General features: G+C 42.7%; 1 protein-coding gene across 4 annotated transcripts in view; it reads left to right on the forward strand.

Annotated features, from left to right (window-relative positions):
- Nucleotides 1-21,669, forward strand: part of SDK1 (sidekick cell adhesion molecule 1) — a 419,203-nt gene that overhangs the window by 340,633 nt on the left and 56,901 nt on the right. For all 4 annotated transcript variants that reach the window (XM_069810300.1, XM_069810299.1, XM_069810302.1 and 1 more), the window contains 7 exons: nucleotides 1,621-1,736; nucleotides 2,013-2,202; nucleotides 4,218-4,316; nucleotides 12,501-12,695; nucleotides 16,729-16,930; nucleotides 18,955-19,058; nucleotides 20,822-20,892. In XM_069810300.1, the coding sequence (XP_069666401.1) occupies nucleotides 1,621-1,736; nucleotides 2,013-2,202; nucleotides 4,218-4,316; nucleotides 12,501-12,695; nucleotides 16,729-16,930; nucleotides 18,955-19,058; nucleotides 20,822-20,892 (977 nt within the window). The remainder of the gene's footprint in view (nucleotides 1-1,620; nucleotides 1,737-2,012; nucleotides 2,203-4,217; nucleotides 4,317-12,500; nucleotides 12,696-16,728; nucleotides 16,931-18,954; nucleotides 19,059-20,821; nucleotides 20,893-21,669) is intronic.

Raw genomic sequence — 21,669 nt, forward strand, 5'->3', positions numbered from 1 at the left:
TGATTCATGTGGGAGTAGGTCTTTGTGAAGATCTACAGATAAAGTTATGGCAGCTATCCAAAGACATTCATGGCTCCTGGCAATCTATTTTCCTTTAACATAATTATATTCTTGTGGGGGATAAATCTAGAAGATTTAAAAAAAAAAAAAAAAGAAAGAAAAAGCACTTCAGCGTTGGAGTGGGGAAAAAAAAAATGGATTTTAGTCTGCTGCAGTGCTGTGAGATGGTGCTCTGTTTCTCATGTCCCAAATAATTGGCAACGGGGAAATTGTTTCAGAAATTACTATCTCTGCGGTTAACCTTGAGTGCACAAGGGTGGGGGGTGGTGCGTTGTTTTTGGTTTTTTTTCAATTTATATTAATTCTGGTGTCATACTCATTATCTCGTTCATGTTGCTAGGAGCTTCAGGAGCTCGCCTTCAAAACAGCAGATCTGTTCTTTCATTTGGACATCCAGGAAAGCATTACTTTTGGCAGAGATTTGTGCTCCTTTTTGTGATGTATTCAGGACCTAAACAAGCCTTACCATCCATAAGTGCTTGTGTAACATAACTTGGTGAAATGTTCTCTTGAGGTCTGACAGGTGTATTGTGCTTTAGAAAAGATTGTACCCTTCAGATGTTGGAAATGCCACAGGAAAAAAAATGCAAAAGGGCAGCATAAAATGTGAACTCTTAAAAATAGCCTCAAATTCTGCTTGCATAACATGGCATGCTATTAAGCTTGCCTACAAAAGCTTGCAGTTGTGTGGTTGTTCTGCAGCAGTTAGGGTTTTAATGGCATTAGAAAATGCAAGTTTGCTCTTCTCTCGAGTCAGAGAAAATTACAGTGTTCCTGTGCCATCGGTTCTAATGATGTTTCTAGTTTCATAAGAGCCAATTTTGCAACATAAATGAAATAGGCATATCTTTCATTTACACCGTATCAGTCCCTGAAAATACACCTTGTGTTAACGTGTCCATCTATAATTGATGTATTGCAAATGTTGAGCACTATCACATAATCAAAAGGCTTAGAGGTTAAAAAACTTCTTACTGAACTGGGAGTGCAATCCAGTGGTTGAAATTATTGCTAACTCTAGACAAGATGCTATAATTTCCTTTCAGATAATATAGGAAGCCAGGGTGGCGTAAAACTTCGTGTTAGAACAGATTGTACCGTAAGATAAACTCCCATTCATAAAGATTTTTGGCTTTTGGCATAGAGAAATAAAATGTATGGGAAATAAATACTAGGAGATACACTTCTGTAGAAGTTCAGCAACTTAAACTTGATTCTAATTACTGCAAATATAGAGAACTTGAAATTTATTCATATCTGCCTATATTTACTCTCTGTCTGTAGACACTGATTAGTATTAAATATTTAGCTCTTTACAAACGTCGTGATTTCTGAGATGAACTGGCAAGAAAACGTGAAGCAGGCTGAAATATAAAGAAGATGTAGAATGAATACAAGACAAGAAGGGATTGTCTAGAACCTATTCCAGTGCTTTTGGATTTGAATACTCTTCTGTGGGATCCTGGAACAACCCCAAGCAAATAGGGGATTGCTATAAGAGCAAAATGATTTGGTATGTCTTACCTATTTCTGCTTTTTGGTAATGCCGTGTGATTCCAGTTCCCTCTGCTCCTCCTGAGAATGTCTCTGCTGAAGCCGTGAGTTCAACCCAGATCCTTCTGACATGGACCGCAGTCCCTGAGTCCGAGCAGAATGGTCTCATCCTGGGTTACAAGGTATGCAACTGGAGTTTCATCCTTATTTAATTTTTAATGCATTACCTGGATATGTTTTTGCACTTGTTATTTATTATTCACCTGCTGGATATTTATATAATTCATAAGTCAGCTCGAGAAGATGTAGGAAGTGTGCTGGTTTTGAAAGGGGTGATTGGTGGATATAATCTCATTTTATATTTTGTGAAAAGGAGGAATCTAAAATGCGTACCCCTCTTTTCAGTCCTCATGTAACGATCTTTTTCTTTCTGTATTTCACATATGTTTATTCTGCAGATACTGTTCAAAGTAAAAGATTTAGACTCCGAACCAAAGAGCCAAGTAGTAAGAGGTAACCACACTCAGTCTTTCCTGCTGTCTGGCTTGCGGAAATACGTGCTCTATGAGATCCAGGTATTGGCATTCACTCGTATTGGAGATGGAGTCCCCAGCTCTCCTGCAGTTATAGAAAGAACCAAGGATGATGGTAAGTTTAAAGGTTACCAAAATAAGTATCTTGTTTGATCCAACCTTTTAACGCTGCTTTCTTTTAGTGGTGCAAGTGTAGATGACAGCCCAAACTAAGCCCATGTGGATTTTTTAAAAAAATTTTTCTTCAGCTTTGAACCTAAAGGACTTGGTCCCTACCTAGTATAACTCAGCACTATTCTATTGGTCATGGGCTGAGGATGTGGCAAAACCACAGAAAACCAAAGTCCCCTGTTTCCTCTTTCCCTGCAGCTGATGAAGAGAAAAAAACCTTCTAAAATTGTACTCTGAAGCTCGGTGTAGACGATTTCTATTGAAGACAATTTTTAGAGCCCAATTATAAATTCCTATTGAATTTCAATCGTGCTCTAAAAAAAAGTAGAGTGCTGCAATTGAAAGCAATAAACAAATCTGGGTCTGATTGGACTGAAGGAGAGAGATGGAATTTGTAACTTCAGTAATCCATTCTCATTTTTTTCCAAAAAGAATAAGGTATTGAGCCTGGAAGATGATCATACCACCTTCCTTTTGGCACTGCTTCCAGCACTTGCCATGAGCTCAGGGACTCCCGAGTGCAGTTTGATGTGTTGAAGGAACCCAAGGGAGCCCCTCGCCCCGGTGCTGTCTGAACACATCGGTGTCGTGGGAGCATTCCTGCTGACGGATTTTACAGAAATTTAGTTCAACCCTTAAAATATTTTTGGCTTTGTAGATGCTAAAGTTACTTTCAGTTTCATTCCCTTTTCAGTGTTAAATGAAGGTTACTATCAGTGTGAGAGGCTTCTGTTCATTGCTCCCACTGAAGATGAACCAAAAAAAAAAGTCTTTTTTCATCAAAATGTTTTTCATAATAGTAATGGAATAAACATTGGTTTCTACAGGCAACTTCATTAAGGTAATTTGGTTGGGCTGAAAACACATTCAGACTTCTGGCTTTAAGAAGACGTTTTCTATGGAGTGCAGGGAAGGAGTAAGAGCATGCAGGGACGGGAATGGGGATGCGAACAGGGACAGCAGCTCCCTGACATTTTTTTAGCCGTTTTCTCAGCGTACTGCCTGCATGGGGACTTGGCTTTTCTTTGAAAGGAAACAAAGAGAAATTACTGTTAGCAGAACTCTACAGGGAGAGAAAAAGCACTCCCTGAACTGTACATATCGGACTATAATGAGAAATATTTAAAACTGTTTGTTTTAGATAACCCCATTATAGCAGTTCCCTCCTTAAGTGCATGTTGGCAAATGATACAAATTGTTCTTCCATCTCCATGCCCCCGACATAAATATGTTGTGTCTCCTCTGGGCTCAACTTAATTAAAAGTATCATCAGGGGTAATGCAGGTGGAATCTGTGCTGAAGGGGAAATTTCGCGGATGCTAATGTATGAATTAGCATCTCCTCACCTCGTGAACCTGGGGTGGTCAGTGCAGCCACCAGCCGTCTGTATTAATGTGCATCTCACCTGCCTCAGGTTCTCCTGCTCAGACCTGAGTGTTTAAAATGCACATGTAAAATCAGAAGGCAGTTCAAAGCTGGCGCTGGTGACACAGAGAGGAGTTATTATTCAATTCCAACAGGTATGAAGTGGATTAAGCTGACACATAACTCACTGTAAAGGCAGCTCGGTGGCTCGCTTTGTCGTATGGAACCAGTTACCGAGCAGCGGTGCGGCCGGCTCGCGGGGACCCCCCGCTACGCTGCTGGGAGATAACTCTCGCAGAGGTCAGGGCTCCTTTGTCAGAGCATCCTGCCAAATGCATTTCACAGGTGCGGTAAAACACTGTAGGTTGCGCTCGTTCTGTGTCCTGTTTGGTGTCCATGGGTGCTGGAGGCGTTTGGCCATGGACAGGGTTCCTCAGAATAAGTGTATATTGTATATGTGCGTAGGCGCTCCTGACCATCTACTTATTATTGGTGAGATACGGCTTGGGCTGCCTTCTATGCAAGGTGAGCAGAAAATTTGTAATTCCTTTCACATGCAATGCTAGCTAGCACAATCTCTGTTTTTCTCTCCAGCTCCTGGGCCACCCGTGAGGCTGGTGTTCCCCGAGGTGAGGCTGACATCCGTACGGATCGTTTGGCAGCCGCCGGAGGAGCCCAATGGAATTATTCTGGGTAAGAGGGAGCAGCAAACCCAGGGCTGGGAGGAGAGGGCTGGAGACCAGAGCAAGCACAGGCTGTTGGGTTTTCCTTCCACTTGGATGTCAGATTAGAAACCACAAATAAGCAAATCTGTGGCTAAAGAAAAGAAAATATGTCAGTGTCAGCTGAGAGATGTGGTACCCTGTTGTGAGGAGGAGAAGTCTGCCCGGCTCCATGGTGTGTGTTTTCCTGAGGCAGAATGACATGTCATTCATGGCACTGTGTTTGAATTGTCATCTCTCTTCCCATCTGCATTTGGGTTTGTAACCTGTTTGGCTGGCTGTTGGGCAAACTGCCTGTAGAGCTGCAGCAGGGGAGAGCTGGATTTTCCCCTCCTTCCCCCTACTCGCCTTTGCCGGGCATGCCCAATATTTTGGTTTCAGGTGTGCTTCCATTTTATTGCTTTATTGCTATTTGGCTGATACTGTCTGACAGGTCCCAAGTAGTTAATTCGTATTTGGCTTTTCATCAAGGGAAACAGAGGCAGCAAGGCATGACAGGAATTTGTAAAAAACCTTACCTTCCTGCTTTCATAACTCCTGGGTTGCCTTTGCAATATGTACACCAGCCGCTACTTGTACTTAAAACGTGAAGAGTTTTACAATGTAAGAATCCACTCTTGCCTCTAAAGTAGCTGAAGTTACCCAGCAATTTTGTGTTGTCTGCTGATGTTAAACACATTTTACAGTAGTTCTAGCTGGTGGGTAAAGATTTGTCTCTCAGTTCTGAAAATAGAGGCAAAAGCTTTTGGTTTTTGTTTAGTTCGCAGTCTGCCAGGCCTTTCTGCTTCTAATTTCACTGCCATCCTTGAGGCTTACGGGTAGTCTTTTAGCAGTATTTCCTAAAGCTTTCATTGTTGAGTGGAGGACGCCTACTTCAAATGCTGCTGCGTTGGTGGCATCCCTTTAAATAAAGAACCGGTCTTGCGTTGTGTTTAAATCTTGACTCAAGAACTCAAAGTGTTTGCTCAGGTGTGTACTTTCCCAAAGTGACGCTAATGCTTGAAGATGCAAGGAAATCATCAAATGGGATCCAAAGGCACATGCTGCAGGGACTTTCTGAGCACGAGAAAGAGTCTGTGTGAAGCTTGGCAGCGGTTCGCTCTCAGAGACGGATCCACGCAGGGTTTCTCTGCAGCTCAAGGAAGCTTGGCTTCCAGGTCGTCTCCTAGGTTTGATTTGTTGCTTTTTTTTAAGGAACTGTGTGTCCTAGAACTTGCTCTCAGTAGAGATTGGGATTTGAATCATAGGATGTGGTTAAGGAGAAAAAAAAATCATTCGATAGAAATGATGAGAAAGTACAAACGAGATTTTTCTCTCCCGACTGTGTTCCAATGTGTCACGTTGCTGCACTTTGTCAGCTGTATTTGCTGAAGTTGCAGGCTTGGTGGAGTAGGAACTCTCTTTTATTTTGTCTTTGCAGAGCACTTGGTGCAGTGCATTCCCATTTCAGTTGGTTCTTACTCATTGCCACTACATTGATGATAAAATCATACAAATGCAGGGTTGGAAGGAGAGGGGAAGGGTGTCCCTTTAAAGAATGCTTGGCATGCTCAGCAGGTAGACTGTTGTTTCTGATGTCTTGCCCAGTCCATTCCCAGTAACACATCCCAGGATACTAGATACTGTCCTGACCTGACTCTTTTGCAACACTGATAGTGTAACTGAGGCTTATGACCCGCTGTTAATTCTTACCCTTTTTCTGTGGTACACTTCAGGTCAGTCAGTCCCACTTTTATCTATATGTACATTAAGCTTTTTCTTTTTAAGTGTGAGGATTCGCAGGTGCCTGTATTGAATTTCATCTTACTGATTACAGACCATCTCTCCTCATTATCAAGATCACTTTAAATGACACTCTTGTCCTCTAAAGTGAGCACAGCCACTCACAATTTGGTTTCATTTTTGGAGTTTGCAAGTAGACTGGCAATTCTATCAGCCAGGTCATTAATGAAAATATTGAACGGAACCAGACTCATTCATGAGGTCTCATGAGAGCTTACTTAATATGTCCTCCCAGTTTGTTAGCAAACTATTGATAACATGTTGACTTTTTTTTAAAATGTTCAAGTCAAAATGTGTAGTATTTTTCTTAGATTCTGTTTCTCATGTTTGCTTTTGATGGGGCTATGTGCAACTACGTTAAAGCCTTACTTAAAGTCAATGTGGATCATATCTACTCTTCCCACCTGGCCAATTACACTGTCAAAATGGAAAATAGATTATTTGATATTTATTAGTAGCTCCAGACAAATACATATTGGCTGTTCCTTGGCACTTTATTATCCTCATGGATGCTTATATGTCAACTCATATTTTTTTCCAGGATCTTTCTGGGTATTGAACTTTAGCTTGATTTGTCCATAATACTCTGGTCGGTCTTTCCCCAGTTTAAAAGACAGGGTACTCTGGTCTTCTGTGATATTCTGGGATGTCACCTATCCTCCACAAGCCCTCCAGCTAGTTATATAAGCACTGTGGGGCAAATTTCATCGGGCCTTTCTGACTTGATTACATGCAGCTTAACCAAATCTTCATTAACCTGTTCTCTATTCTAGCCTACATCCCTACTTATACTGTTGTCAGTTTTAATTTGTGTTAAGTATCTAGTCAACATCAACTTTTTTGTGTGTGTGAAAATGAAGCAACAGAGGTATCTGCCTCCCGTTCTTTTTCTGTCTCACCTGTCTTGTGCTCATCTTTTCTTCCCACTAGTTGACGTCCTCCTTCTGTCTCTCAGATTTCTAATGTATTTATAACATTGTTCTCACTGCCTTTGATGCCCTTTAAGTTATAACTCACTTTGCACTGTAGCGGTTCTGATTTTGTCCCTACATGCTTGTGCTGTCTATTTATATGCTCCTTTAGACATGTGTCCTGTTTCAACTTTTTGTCCAATTCAGTTTTGATTTTCAGGTCATTAGTGAGCTCTGAACGCAAACATATTGGCTTCTTAACATCTTTTGTCCGCATTGGGGTAGTTGTACCTTTTCTTTGTCTCTTTTAAAACTGTCAGCGAACCTGAATTCCTTTTTCCTTTAGAATTCCTTCCCAGGGGAATGTCACCTGCCAGTTCCCCCAGTCTACCTCTTTGAAGTCCATTGTCTTTATTCCACAGTTCTCACTCTTTTATTTTTTCAATAGTAGAAATATTGAGGTTCATGGAGGAAGTAGTTAGCTGCTAATGTCAAGAGGGAAAAAGTAAAAATTACTCATGCTGGGTACTTCTGTGATCTTTCCTAAGAAGTGAGGTCTGCTTCAAAACCAGGTAAAAACCAATGTATAGCATTCTAAGTAAAGGTTGCAAGTTTATTTTTTATTTCTGTACACCTTTTAAATCCTATTACTGTAATGAACTTTCAAAACACTATTGTAACCTCCACGGTCAAGTGCACTGTAGTAGAGTTGTTGGAAAAAATAAGTTAACATAATTTTGCACGGTGCCCTTCTATTCACTAGTGAGGTTGGAAAGAAAAAATACTTGCTTTGCGAGAGCAACTTATATTCAGAGCCTTTGAACTCATGTTCCTGCTCTGCTGGCTTTGTCCTCTGAGTATACAAGCACCTTCGCAGCTAACATTTTTGTAATCTATATCAAAACATGTTCTAGCATTTCAGAGAGAGATTAGCAGGATGAAATACTGGCAGGCACCAAGAGGGAAAACCACTTGTTTGTTTGTTTAAATGTTTTACTGTGGAAGACTGTTAGATATTTCCATTTCTCCTTTTGGGAATGTTATGCTAACCATCTGGGGCTTCACTCTGTCTTGTTTTCTGCACTCAGTTCAGCTAGCACCCAACATAGTTCCTTCAAATATCATTAAAGAAAAATGATGCATTAATGTGCAGATGTGCACTTCTAGCTCTGAGCTTCCCCTGAAAACAAGAGCTCAACCAGCATCCTTTCAGGCCCTGGTTAGTATTCCTTATGGTATCCTCGTATTTAGCGTTTACCTGAAGCTTATTGCAAAAGAGTGTAAGAACTCCACTGAGAATTAGAACCAAAATTGGATGTAATCCATGTTTGCAAATTCATATTTTGATCCTAGACCGCATTTGCACACCCGCTGGCCCTTAAACAGATAAGCAGTAAAATCAACAAACTGGATTGCTGCTCCACCAGGCAGACCGTAACCTCCCAATATCATTTGGCTTTCCCGAAGTTCTGTGACAAATTAATAAGTGTTTGTATCTCTGCTGCACCATGGCCTGCATGAACGGGTGCTGTCAGTTCTGAAGGGCTTTGTATGGTGATGAGCTTGAAAGCTTTTTTATATTCATGATGTGTTGTCATCTCCCTGCCTGTTTGCTTTGGGGAATCCACTGGTTGTGTTACAATGACCTAACATTTAACAGGCAGTTCAGACTGTTGCCATTTATTGAGTTCAGAAAGTGTAGCTCGTGAAACTGCTTGCAGTTGTGCAAAAAAATACTTAAGAAGATGCTAATGCAAAAAATAAGCCTAGTTTCAATGAATAAGTAAACTCCTGAAGAGTTGATCTGTCAGGGCTTTTTTTTTTTATGCTCTTTTGGCCTGGTGAATGGCAGAACTCCTAAAAGCAGAAGAAATTTAGGATCTAATGCTGGGAGGGAGGGGGGGGGGATTAAGAAAACAATATGAATTCTTCTTGTTGACCATCCAGATACTTCACAATCTGTAAGATACTCCTTTCCCCAAAAAGTTTGCTCTGGTCACCTTTTAAAGATTTTGCTTTCATTCATAACCTTTGAATCTTTTAAATTTTTTTTTTGTCTAAGATATCTGCAACATCTTATTGTTGTAATCTAGTAAGGGAAGGAAGCCTCCTTATTCCTCCACTGTGGCAATTGCAGTTATTGCCTCTTATAGCCCTCGAGCATACATTAATTTCTCTTTTAACACTTTCCATTTACCTCTATTGATTTGCCTCGTTTGATTTCACTTAACATTTCCTGTCTTCTCCCATCCCTTGTTGCTGAAGTTCATCAACTTAATAATTTTATCTTTTTGATCTTGCATTAGCCCTAATTATTATGGAAGCTGTAGTTTAAATACTGTGCCTTCTGTGTCACTCAGAGAAAAGCAAAGTGATGCTTTTTATGCCAGTATGTATCCTGGCTGTTCCAAACCATCTAACAGGAGAGGGGATCAAAATTAAGATACTGGGTATCTCTCAGGTGGTTTGTAGGTAGCAATAAGTGAGCTGAGTTCAGGAGCAGAGGTTGGATATGTACCTTCGAATCAGATCGAGGGAAGTGTTGAGTTTCTGAGGAAATCTGTAAAGGTGACACCTTTGGTTGTGTAAACTCTGCCTGAGATATCCAGGAAAATAGATATTTACCCAGCCTGTCAGCCAACACGGCAGACGTAGGAGAGGACAGTGAGGGCTGATACTGGTTTTCACAGGGATGCATTGAAAGGGAGTTTGTGGACCCTGTCAGAGAGTCAGGCTGTGACAAGTGATTTTTTTCTTTCTCATGGCTAAATTAGTTTTTACACTAGCCAGGGATCCCCTCTTGTGTAAGTCATTATAATGGCCTAGATATGTATGTGTTCCTTTGCCTAATCTGAGCATGTTTGTAATTGGCTTTCCAGCACGAGTAGCACCATTTAGCAGTAAATACTTATCTTTCTATTCCCTCCTTCCATTTTAACTACACTTTATATTTTACAAAGGTTTAGAAAAGAGAGGAAATTGCTCGACAAAGATATGTCCCAGATATCATACTTATCTTTTAATAACTAGATAAATCAACTTTTCTATTCTTTTAATATTCTCTGTTTCCCTCCAGGTCTTATTCTTTATGTCTTATGTCCCTTTATCAAACTTCTTTAGCCATCTTAGTTGCTTCTTCCTTCATCTTTCCTGCTGCTGTAAAAAATTCCCCAGTGCTTTTCTTCGACTATTTTTCACCCTTATTGAGATCCTGCACCGGGGTTTTCACTCCCACATTCTTCACATCTGTATAAACAAAAGAAGATCGTAGTGTATCCATTCCTTCTCCCCATTGCTAACTGTCTTTCTGTGGACTTTAAAAAAGATCAAAATACTATAGTACTAAAGATACAGAAATACTTTGGTGAAACATATTGGACCAGTAATGGGAGAGCTGGTGCCGTGGATAAAAGGAGGTAGTTTGCAGGTGGAAAAATGAAATGTTCAAAGTGTAAGACCCTAAGGCTTTGCTGGGATCTAAGCACGCTCAGGAGCTCTGAAAAATCAGGCCACTTTTTATCTAGTAGTCTAATGCTATCCACCCAGCTGTGAAAACGTCGCTGTCGGAATACGCCTGACACACCAAGGGCTGCGGGGTGGGAGGGTGCCCCAGGCAGCACGAGGGGAGCCCCCTCGGGCACTGGGACCCTTTGCCGGTTGATGCCCGTTTTCAAACGCGGGTGTCCGGAGCGCGTTAAAGCTCTGCACCCAAACCTGTTTGTAACGGCAGGCTGCGGGAGCTCAGGCTGAAGCCACAAGTGGCTCGGAAAAGGCAAGTGACTCTTCGAGGTGCTGCTGCAATCAAATTTATTCCTTGTGAGACAGCTGTGGCTGCTGCCCCGCATCTCCTAGCAGCTGCTGAAGAAAAAAGGACGAGGAACGCTGGTGCATCGTCAATAGCACTATGAGAGTCAGCACACCAAAATTAATACCATCTGTATCCCAATTAAATTCCACTGTTGGTGACAGCATGCACCACACACAAGTATGGCATTCGTTCAAGAGAGTGCAGGAACTCTGTCTGTGCTTTTTCTGTGAGTGGGCATGTGGCAATTGTTGCATATTCACAGTGGGAAATAAATGTCATTGATTTTGTCTAATAGCCACAGGTAAGATAAAACCCTCAGTTTTCATGCACTGACCTTCATGAATGAAGCACGCCAGGTTTGGCTCCCCTTGTTCTTCTTCCAGCCAAAACGTGGTGGGAGTTCAAACTCTAGCTGGGATATTAATTCCAAGAGGAAGAGATGGTCTCAGGTGCTGCAGACCCCTTTGTCATTCGGAAGATGAGCAGAGGGTTGGCAGAACAATGTCATGACTGTTTTGTTTTCAGCTGGTTTGATTTGGATTTGTTGGCTGCCCTCTGCCCTGTGTAACTCCATGAAGCGTTTAATCATACAACTCTATTCAGCTTGGGCAATAAAGCCCCACACCAGTTCTGGTATTAATTGATTTTGGAAGTCAGCAGCTGGACTGAAAGTTACCATCGAGCTCCAGAAGTGAGAGCCTGATTCAATTGCCGGGTTTACAGAATGGATCTGAACATTTGGCAGATCCTCTTTGGGGGACAGTTGTTGCTAGTGGTGTGTGAGAACTCTGGAAGCCCTTCTTTGCACAGCTGGATCATTAATAATACAGGCTAAACTGTGAACTCCTAATTGCTAGGCAGGATGGAACGGGGGGTTATCACTTACAGGCATCAACAAAATTGATTATTAAGTGCTGTGTGGTTGAAGCAGGACCTCACAGCTTGCAGGCTTCTTCCTCGGGCTGTGGGCAAGGGCAGCAATGTTGAATGACGGAAGAAGGATGCTCTTATTGCCAGTTCTGGCACTCGCTGTACGGTTACCGGGGAGTGGGAGAGCTGAGAAAAAGGCAAGTGCAAAAAGCAGGAGCAAGCCTTTACTTGAGCGGTATGAAGCCTGCGCAGTTTGGGCAATCCAGCTGCTCTGCAGCTGAAGAACCTTTAGTTTGAGCCAATGCTGAAAATGTGAGAGGGCAGAACAGCGTGTGAGCATGTGTGCATACACATGCACGTGAGTGCTTGGGTGGAAAGCTGAAAGAGAGAGCGTTGTCTTGAACTGGCTCAACCAGGTGACATTAATTGCACGGACTCTGTTCCTTTGCCTTTCCAGAAAGGTACCAGTATGCTCAGGAAAGATTAAACTGGTTTTGTATCTTGTTGGTATAAAGGATGGAAAGTGAAACCAGTGTCATGGCAGATAATATTCAGTAGCCCCTCGTGTGCGCCACTGTGTGTGATTTCCATCGTAAGGTACAGCACCTGACTGAGGGAGGGATGCCATATAGCAGAGTTTTATAACACTAAAGGAAATGCATGACTTTTTCTGGTCTCATATAAACAAGTAATTATGCTAAATTAATAGTTTTGGTAATCTTTTGTCCCTGCTAGAAAAACCTCCTAACCCTTTTTCTCTCTCTTGTTGGTGCTGTGATTTCAGGGTACCAGATTGCCTACCGTCTGGCCAGCAGCAGCCCTAACAAGTTCACGACGGTGGAGGTTGGCTCGACAGTCAGGCAGTTTACTGCTACGGATCTCACCCCTGAGTCAGCATACATCTTTCGGACATCTGCCAAGACCAGGCAGGGCTGGGGGGAGCCTCTGGAAGCCACAGTGATCACAACAGAAAAAAGAGGTAATGCTTGCAGCCACAGGTTGAGGTACTTTCTGTTGCATGCCTTGGAGCCCGTGCTGCACTTAGGGGAATTTTAATAACAGGCTACAGCCTGTACACCTCCTCCTCCTCACCCCATAAACCTGCCCCAAACCATAGCAACATCATGATTTGAGAAACCTGGTGAGCAAGATAGACTTTTATGAGACACAGTTCTTCTAACCTGCCGGGCTGTTGGAGATTGATTTTTCCATCAGCTGCTATATTGGCCAGATGCAGCCTCCTTCTGCAGTCAGATCTTTTTTTCAGCTCTCTCGTTTTCTAGAAAGATTGCAATCTTAAGAAAGTAAGTGATGGATGAATTATATTGATTAGGGAAGGCAAAATGAGAGGCGGTGATGTTGCAGGATTTCTCTACGGCTCCTCCATTGTACCTGAGTCCTGACCTAACATGTTAGTAATTACTCTGGCCTTTCACTGCCACACACTCAAGCAGAGTGTTTGCATCTGGATTGCCTAGAATTTTTCTGCTTCTTGCATCAGCCGTAAAATGGTTATTCACGTTCTGAATCTTCAGTCAAATTCTGTTCTGTAGGGAACCTACTTGAAGAAAGCAGGAGTTACATGTGTATAAATGAAACCAGATGCTTAGATACCAAATATATCAAAACGTGAAAGACATATAAGGTATTACAGAATCTGCTCTGCATCATTGCTTGTTTCTAATGCTTTGGCTTAAGTAACTGCTTGATTCTCCAGTCTTAGAACAGATCTCTAGAGCTGCCAGTTAGAAAAATTATATTTTCTACTTGTGCATGAAGATTTTTTTTTTATTTTTTTTTTAATCCAGAGCTAAAAGAGGATATATTGGTAGAGAACAGGAGTGTGGGTTTTCTGCTGGTCTTGTACCATATGTCATGTTCCATTGCAAAGCATGTATCTGGTCTCTTGAGCTGGCAAAGTCAAAACTAGCCAGCGTAACTTTACCAGCATCGTTCCCTTGTGCATCACTGGATTTTGTGCCACATGCCGCTCTGACCCATTGTGCTGTCTGGATATTGATCTTTAAGAAACCTCCTCCCTCAAAAATTAGAACCATGCAACTTCTGCGATTCATAAAAATCACAGTTCAGAGAGAAGCACGCTTCAGGAGGTAACTAGGGCAGACTTCTATAGATGTCTTTCAACTATTGTTAGCACTTTTGCATGTGCTTGTGTGCCTGGTCTTGGCTCTTGCCCAAGTCTTGCACTATAATACAACCAATTATATTTACTGTTAGTTCTCAAAATGTGCCTACTAAACAATCTCTTGTTTTAAGTCCTTTCTATACCTTGCAGATCTTTTAGTGCAAGAGTAAGGATTTCCCGTGCTATTTGCTCACAATGTCTTCCTTATTATTTTCCTATAACACTTCTTAGAAGAGAGGACATTGGCCTGATGTTCAACCACCAGCAGTGAGGGCCTGTGGGTTGCATTTCAACTACTTCTGGCCCTTCTGGTTGGTGTTAAAATTCCCACTGGCATAGCTCTCTAGGTCATGTGCAGCCTTCCCGGTGCATAACAGTGCAGTTCTCAGAGAAAGAACCTCTAGAGCTGTAGTAGGAAACTTGAAGTGCCTCTACTAAAGATACTGTCCATCAAAGAGATTTATCAGCTCAAGGTTTCTTCCACCCCTGTCTGATTGCTGTCAAAGTGGAAGTTTAAAGTCCAACGTGTGGAAGTTTCAGAAAAACCCCACCATGGCCAATAAAGTGAATACGCAAAGCTCAGAGCCTCTCCTTTTCAAAAAAATGTGCTCACATTTCCCAGACAGTGCACAGGCTGTTGCTGGATACACAATAGCTCAAGGCAGAACTCCCAGCTCCGCTGCGGGAACAATGATCCCTCGGTGCTATCAATGCTGTAGGGTTATCTTGAATAGGCAAGTCATAGTATAAAATGAACCTTTTCTCTTTATAATGGATGGCTCTGCTGTGTCTCTATGCACGCTATGGAACTGAGTCCCAAGGCACTGAGATTTAGCTGAAGTGATCCCATATGTAAAGTGTAGAGAGAAAAATGTGTAATCTCCCATAACCAAGATTGATATGAGATGATAAAGAAATTTATCCAGTGCAGCTATTCTGCTAACAAGTAAATAAACAAACCTGAAACTTCTATACATGACAATAAATATGGTAAAAAGATACTGAACTTCCATTAATAAAAATGCATTAGATGTCCTTGATACTAACGTAGGCAGGCACAAAAATTCCCTTGAAAATTAACAAAATTGGTCACTCTTGTCCATTAAGTTCCTTGGATAATATAAAGCTTTACATTTTACAATGATACCTGTGATTTACAGAGCTCCACAGTGGTGTGATACCCTTCAGAATAGTCAACACCAGTGATCAGGGCAGAACTGAGTCGGAAGATGTAAATGTAGCAAAAAATCAAAAGTAGTCCATTGAGCCATATGGCCTGGCCTTACATTCCTGCACAGACAGCTCACTTCAGCATTTGCTTGTGGCTAAACTCCCATAAATAAACTCTTTATACTAATGTTTTTGTACAAACAGTCAGTAAGTATATATATCTTGCAATACAGGAGGTTTTAAGATCTCCCATTAGCAGCAGAAGGAAACCCAATCCTGGGAGACTGACTGCAAGATCTGACCTGCCCAAAACTGCAAGCTGGTTAAAGCTTATCAGCAGAGAGTATTAAATCCCTGCACGACACTCGCTGCCTCTGATAGAATAACCCTGAATACCTGTCTCAGCCTGTCAGTGTAAGGCATTGACCTTTTGCATTGTACTCCAGCTTGCAGGCTGCTGGCACTGAGGGCTTCCTCCAGCTAATAGCTTACAAATCTTTGGGCACTGATGTCAGCAAGAGCACACTGCAGAGAAATGCCAAAACATATAGGAAATGGTTTTAGGGGATGGCGGGGAAATACGTGCTCGCCGTACGGAACTGTGAGGAATTGGGCAGGCGGAGGTGTGTTTATGGAAACAAGTGCTGATGAAGTTGAATTGAATTGCTTCTCAAAAGCAAGTCACTGCGGTGTCTCCAATCAATTTCTGCTTTATTACATGCCACACATTTTAATCAGAATCAATAATCTTCATGATAAACAATTAAACAATTATTCCTCACTCTATAGAGTTTCTCTATTGAAATCGATGGAGTGCGGAGACACGGTGACGGGAAAGGAGATCTATATTGAAACTGTTGGGGACTGGCATGCTTACACCGGCATTACCATTCCCTGCCTCATCTAAAAGGTGTACGGTTAATTACTCTGGAGAGAGCTCCCTCAGCATTGGCACTGGCTGGTTTGACTTTGCAGGTTCAAGGTTAGTGGGTGTGAAGGGAAGAATTGGGGAGGTCTGGAAGCGAACTGCAGCAGGTAGCGAAGCCCCAGCTCTGCACTGTCTCCAAGCTGGGGTTTGGAAGCAGCAGCAGGAGCTGCTGACGGCTCCCAGTTCCTTGCCAGAGAGGGCTGGTGCAGGAATTCGGTACTGGCTGTAAGTCACACGCTTGGACTCTGCTGCACAACAGCCTGTTCCAGCTCATCCCTTCCTCTTCGTCATCCCTCGGCTGGGGAGCAGCTGGGGGAAGAGGATAGCGCAGAGAGAACGGAGTCCCGTGGTACCAAGTAGTAAGCACAGGTTAAAAAGCGAACGAGTTTACAGGCAAATTCTGTCAAAAGAGCAACTGCAGCTAGAAGCATAGCTGGGTGTCAGTAAAGATTTCCTTGGTTTGCTTGGCTGCTGGTCCTAATGATTCTTCCTTAACCTGCCAGGCCTAGAACCCCCCAAGTTTGAGGTCCTTTGCTAGGAAGGTGTATATTCAGTGGTGACCTTTTATGCATGGAGATAAGAATCAGTTTTACTGCTACTCTTTGCAGTAGAAGGTTAAGGAATGGGACGGCTTGTATACTGCAGGGGGCAAATCCAAAAGTTCAATCTCCTGTGGCATTACCGCTATGAAAATCTGGTCAGGCTTTCACATTTTATGTTAGCTTGAATTTCCTCTCAAAGCAGTACCAAATTATGGTTTAATTGCAGAACGACCAGCACCTCCCAGGCAGGTGATGACCCCCCAGAGCGATGTGTCGTCACGGAGTCTGCTGTTGAAGTGGGTCCCTGGAAGTGATGGATCTTCACCGATACGATATTTTACAGTACAAGTGCGAGAACTGCCAAATGGAGACTGGCAAACCTACTCCTCTTCCATCAGCCACGAGGCAACATCCTGCATTATTGAAAGGTACCATATGATCCCAGGCTAGCATAGAAATTCCCACACTTTCCAATGCCAACAGTTAGGAAACCAAAGCAAGCCTTGCTCAGCTTCACAATCTTTTGGGGAGAGAGAGGTTAAGTGAGGTCACTGCTCCCATTTTAGAGGTGGTGTTATGAACAGCAGTTGAGACATTTGCTGAAGGTCATGCAATAAATCTAATTAAAGTTGGATTGCAATGCATCTTTCTGAAGCCTTTCCTGAAAGCTCAGCACCGTAGATAACGCTACCCAGGCTAAACCATTTGTAGACACACAATGCTGTGTAAAATACAACTAGTGAAAAATCCTTTCAGTAGTGACTGATGTTAAAATCCACTCTCGATGCTGCATTGCAATTATCTCCATATAAGCTTTTCCAGATGAAATGAGAACCGTTTTTATCTGTATTTTCCATACCAAAGTTTATAGATAGCATCAGAATGTTTAAACTTTGTTATTCAGGCTTCATTATATCCTCAGTGATGCTGTTGTAATTAAAGTCCTTGTAACATCTGCGAAAGCAATTGAATGTCTGTGAGAAGGCACTTGTTTTGCTGTCCATTTCCTCTGTTGACGAGCTAGTACAAATCAGATTATTTCTAAAAGGCCGTGAGCTTTTGGAGAATCAAGTATTCAAAGCATTTAGATACAGATTTTTCAGGTCTGTTATAAAAGCATCAGTGGCTATGGTGTATGGCAGCTCACTGCCAGAAGATAGAGATACATTGCTACGCTTTCGTCTAACTGGAGAAAAAGAAAAGTTGACAATTATAGGTACAAATACAGACCTGATTCATTGATCTTGGAGGTGTTACACCCACCCTGAATTATACCCAGTATCTTTCTAGTCAAAACCTGTAAAATCAGGGAAACCCAACCCATGTAATTTAGACTTGACATTGGCATTACTGAAAACAAAAGATCAAGAAAGATTATTCAAATTATTCAAGTTGCTGTAAGTAACAGTGTCCTAATAGGGTGGCACTACCGAAAAAGATTTCTTCTCGCCCTTGCTAAAAGCATTTTCCTGTGAAAGTCCAGAAGAGTAGTACATGTATGATGTGAGAGTGCTGCCCATCAGAATGCATTATCCCTTGATGTTTAATCATTCCTTACAAGTAACTTGGGTTTGTAGTCAGTCTTACATCTGCCAGCTGATGGCTAGACACTACCAATTAATTAGGTAAATCCCCTGTAACTTAGAGCTCTGCCTTTCTAGCCTTTGCATGTGACTCAAAAGGCAGCCTCCCCCACATCTTCCCCTGCCAAGCCAAGACAGAAGAATCTCTGCGAAGGTTGTGTCAGCTGGAAATCACTCTTTGCATATCTTAAAGAACTGCATAGATAAAAGAGCTGCGGGGAACCTGTTGTTACTGTCTTTATTAAATAATCCAGGTAATACCATTAATTTGAAATTCAGTAAGAAAAAAACGCACTGATCTGATCAAACGGTGTGGTCTAGAGGATTAGTCAGAAGGCTGGCGCTCTGAATTCCAGTGCCTGCTGCGCGCTGGCCGACCCTGGGCAGATTACCTGCCTCCTCTCTACCTGTCAGCTCCATCCATGCTCTGAGGATGAGCTGACCCACAGATCTGGTTGGAGGCTATCTCAGGCAAAGCACCTTGAAAGCCAGGTTTTGCACAGCCACGCAAAACTCGCATAACAGCACATCTCGTCCTTTCCAACAAGCCCCGGTCGTAGGCTGCTCCGTGAACTGGAACTTCATGGCTGTTTTCTGGAGCCCAGTTCAGCTATGAATCCCTGCGTGTTTTTAGGAACTCAGGCCGATGGAGATCTGAGAGGATGCTAGTGGTAGCAAAGGTGCGAACGCCCCGGTGTCATGAAGAGGCTGGGGGGAGGCTGCAAAGAAAAGGTGACATGGAGAAGAGACAAAACTGCTCAATGACTTTAGTCACCAGCGGGCAGGTTCTCTGCAGAGGCTTGTTCTGAGGCAAGTTGCGACGGTGCGGGGAGATTTCATCCCTCGGCCTTATTTTTTACGTTCCACAGCTTGAACCCGTTCACCTCTTACAAACTGCGAGTGAGAGCAACCAACGACATCGGAGACAGCGACTTCAGCGCGGAGACTGAGGCGGTCACGACCCTGCAGGATGGTAAGCGAGGAGGAGCGGGGCGCTGGGGGCATCGCCGTGGGGTGGGCGCTCCCCAGCGCTCCCCAGTGCTGGACCCGCCGTGATGTGTTCTCCACTGGGACTGGGGAGTGAAAATTTGACATCCACTGCGCTTTTGTTCATAGGAGATTGATACAGGTAGTAATGAGATGTGGATGAATTAGTAACAGCAGCCTTAAGTGTCCTGCTGTGCCCTCTGATAATGAATCATACTTTCAGGAGTCTCAAAATGGAATTAAACTCCGTTTGATTGGCTTCCAAACCCTGCACTAACCATTATCTTTGCAGAAATTGAATAATTTACAAGAGATCATTAAAAATAAATGTAGAACCATGCATACATTTGAAGAAGTTTCTTCAATTGTTTTCACTCACCATCCACATCAGTCTGCACTATGGCAAAATTGCTGAGGTATAAGTAAGAAAGAGTATGAACCTCCTGGAAACATGAGCATTTAATCCTGCAGATCAGGGCTAGTAAACTGTGAATGACATTGACAAGGCTTTTATTTTTAGCCTTAGAGATCAGCTTCTAATTCCTTGATTGTATAAAGTCAGTGCCTGAATGCAGAAGTAGCTCTGATGTCTTGAATGGAGAAAGGAACTCTGCAAAGTGTGAAAAAGCATCAGTATTTACTGTTAGCCTGGGAAATGGGGTAATACTGGGATACATATATATATATATACGTGGTGCTAGGAATTAGCCAGTATTTCATACAGCTCAAGGAATGACTAGTTAAATACGACATTGAGATATAAAAATAGGAAACAATTTTGCAAAGGAATGTTTAAAGAATGTGATCTTGAAATCAGAAAAACAGAAGACAGAGCTCAGGAGGATCCTAAGTTGAACAAGAACCAATGTAATACTTGAATAATGTGCTTAGTAGCCTTTTAAAGCCATCCTGACTCTCCACCTTCCTGAACAACGGCTGCTGTATCAGTGCAGGCTATAACTGGTACTAATGAGGCGGCACTGGTTCACTGTTTCGGAATTTAAAATTTTATTTTCAATCCTCTTTGAATTTAGCTACAGTGAATCCGGAGTTGTGCTTGGCCTCCTCACAATACAACGGGGAAACACTGTGAAAGCCTCTCACCTCCTTAACAAACGGAACATTTATTCTGCTGAGCAAACCTGGTGCTGCCACTAGAGCATTGCACTGTGGAGGGCTGTCAGCTCCTGATAAGCCTTCCCTTCTTCGTATTTGAGCTGGGAGCTGCTATAGTGTGTGTGTATGTGCTATAGGCCATGGGCACAGGAATGGGTTAACCCGTGGTAAATCAAGCTGTCCTGACTAAAATAATCTGTGAGTATGCGACACAGCCTCCTAAAAACAAGGTGGGCTTGCCCCAGCTGTGGCAAAAATATCATGGAAAATTCGGGAGCGGTTTGCTCACGCTTTCAAGCATGCACGCAGCTGGTTTAAGTTCTTTTCGAATGTGTATCCAGTTGTTTGTGAGCAGCTGGCACGCTGCAGCTTCCTCCAGATTTATGCCCTCAGCTGTCCTCTTATTCCTGCTCAAGTTGCCAAGGCCACAGGTAGAGCAAGGGATGTACGAGAAGTGGCTGGCTTCTGCCTGGATTGCAATATTCATATCCACCACGTAGCTTTTGAGACCCACCACGTAGTAGCTGGGATAGAAGATTTTCTTCTGCAGTGAAGGAGAACCTGATGAATAAAAGCTGCTCATTTTCCACCCTGTTGCTATAACTGCTTTGGTTACCTTTTTTTTTTGTTTAGTTCCAGGTGAACCACCCAGTTCTGTGTTAGTAACTCCCCACACGACTTCATCTGTCCTTGTGCAGTGGCAGGTAGGTAAAATGAAAAATTTTGATGTTTCTGGAACAATTTTTTGGTTGCTTTGACTTGTTGACCTTAATGGTACATTGCAAGGGACGTTTTTCCTGAGCTGGAAGTATTGTAGTAGAGTTGAAGGACTGCAGCTCCTTTCTTATTTTCCTGATCTAGGCATATATTTTAGTGATGGATGGAAATTTCTGACAGTTGCTTTTACTTTGTGCCCCATGAGGGAAAGCTTGGGAGGTAAAGGAGTTTGTAGCGATGCCCAAGATCATTACTTGTACAGATTTTCCTGTCCTTTCACTGATACCAATAGATGTGCATCTTTACATTGAAAACATTCAATAGAGTGTGGCATTGGCAAAGATCAGGTAATCAAAAGCTCACTTTCGTTCGCATCGCGTACCGCCTCCTTCAGCTGCTGAAATAATCAGAAGCGCATGCTGTGCCTGAGGTCCTGTTCATACCTTTGAGGAACTCCACATGCCCTTTTGGCTCTTTGAGGGCTAAAAATCGAGTTTTTTTCAGAGGAGAGAAAGGAAGTTTGAGCTCTCCATAATATCTCTTGAGTTGGATGTGAAAGTATTCGTGCCAAGTCTGCGTTTTATACAGGCATTTCCTCTGCCTTCCTTTATCTTTCACTACTGGCCTCCTGGGAGATGCTGGAACATTTTGTGACCCAGTGCCTGAGGCTTCTTTTTGCAGAGTGAGCATTAATAGAGGGAACCCAGTGGGGTACTGCGCGTTATCCATAACCTATCCTGGAAAGCTTCTGCCCACCCTGCTCC

The sequence above is a fragment of the Haliaeetus albicilla genome, chromosome 22 (assembly GCF_947461875.1).
Source record: "Haliaeetus albicilla chromosome 22, bHalAlb1.1, whole genome shotgun sequence".
Lineage (NCBI taxonomy): Eukaryota > Metazoa > Chordata > Aves > Accipitriformes > Accipitridae > Haliaeetus > Haliaeetus albicilla.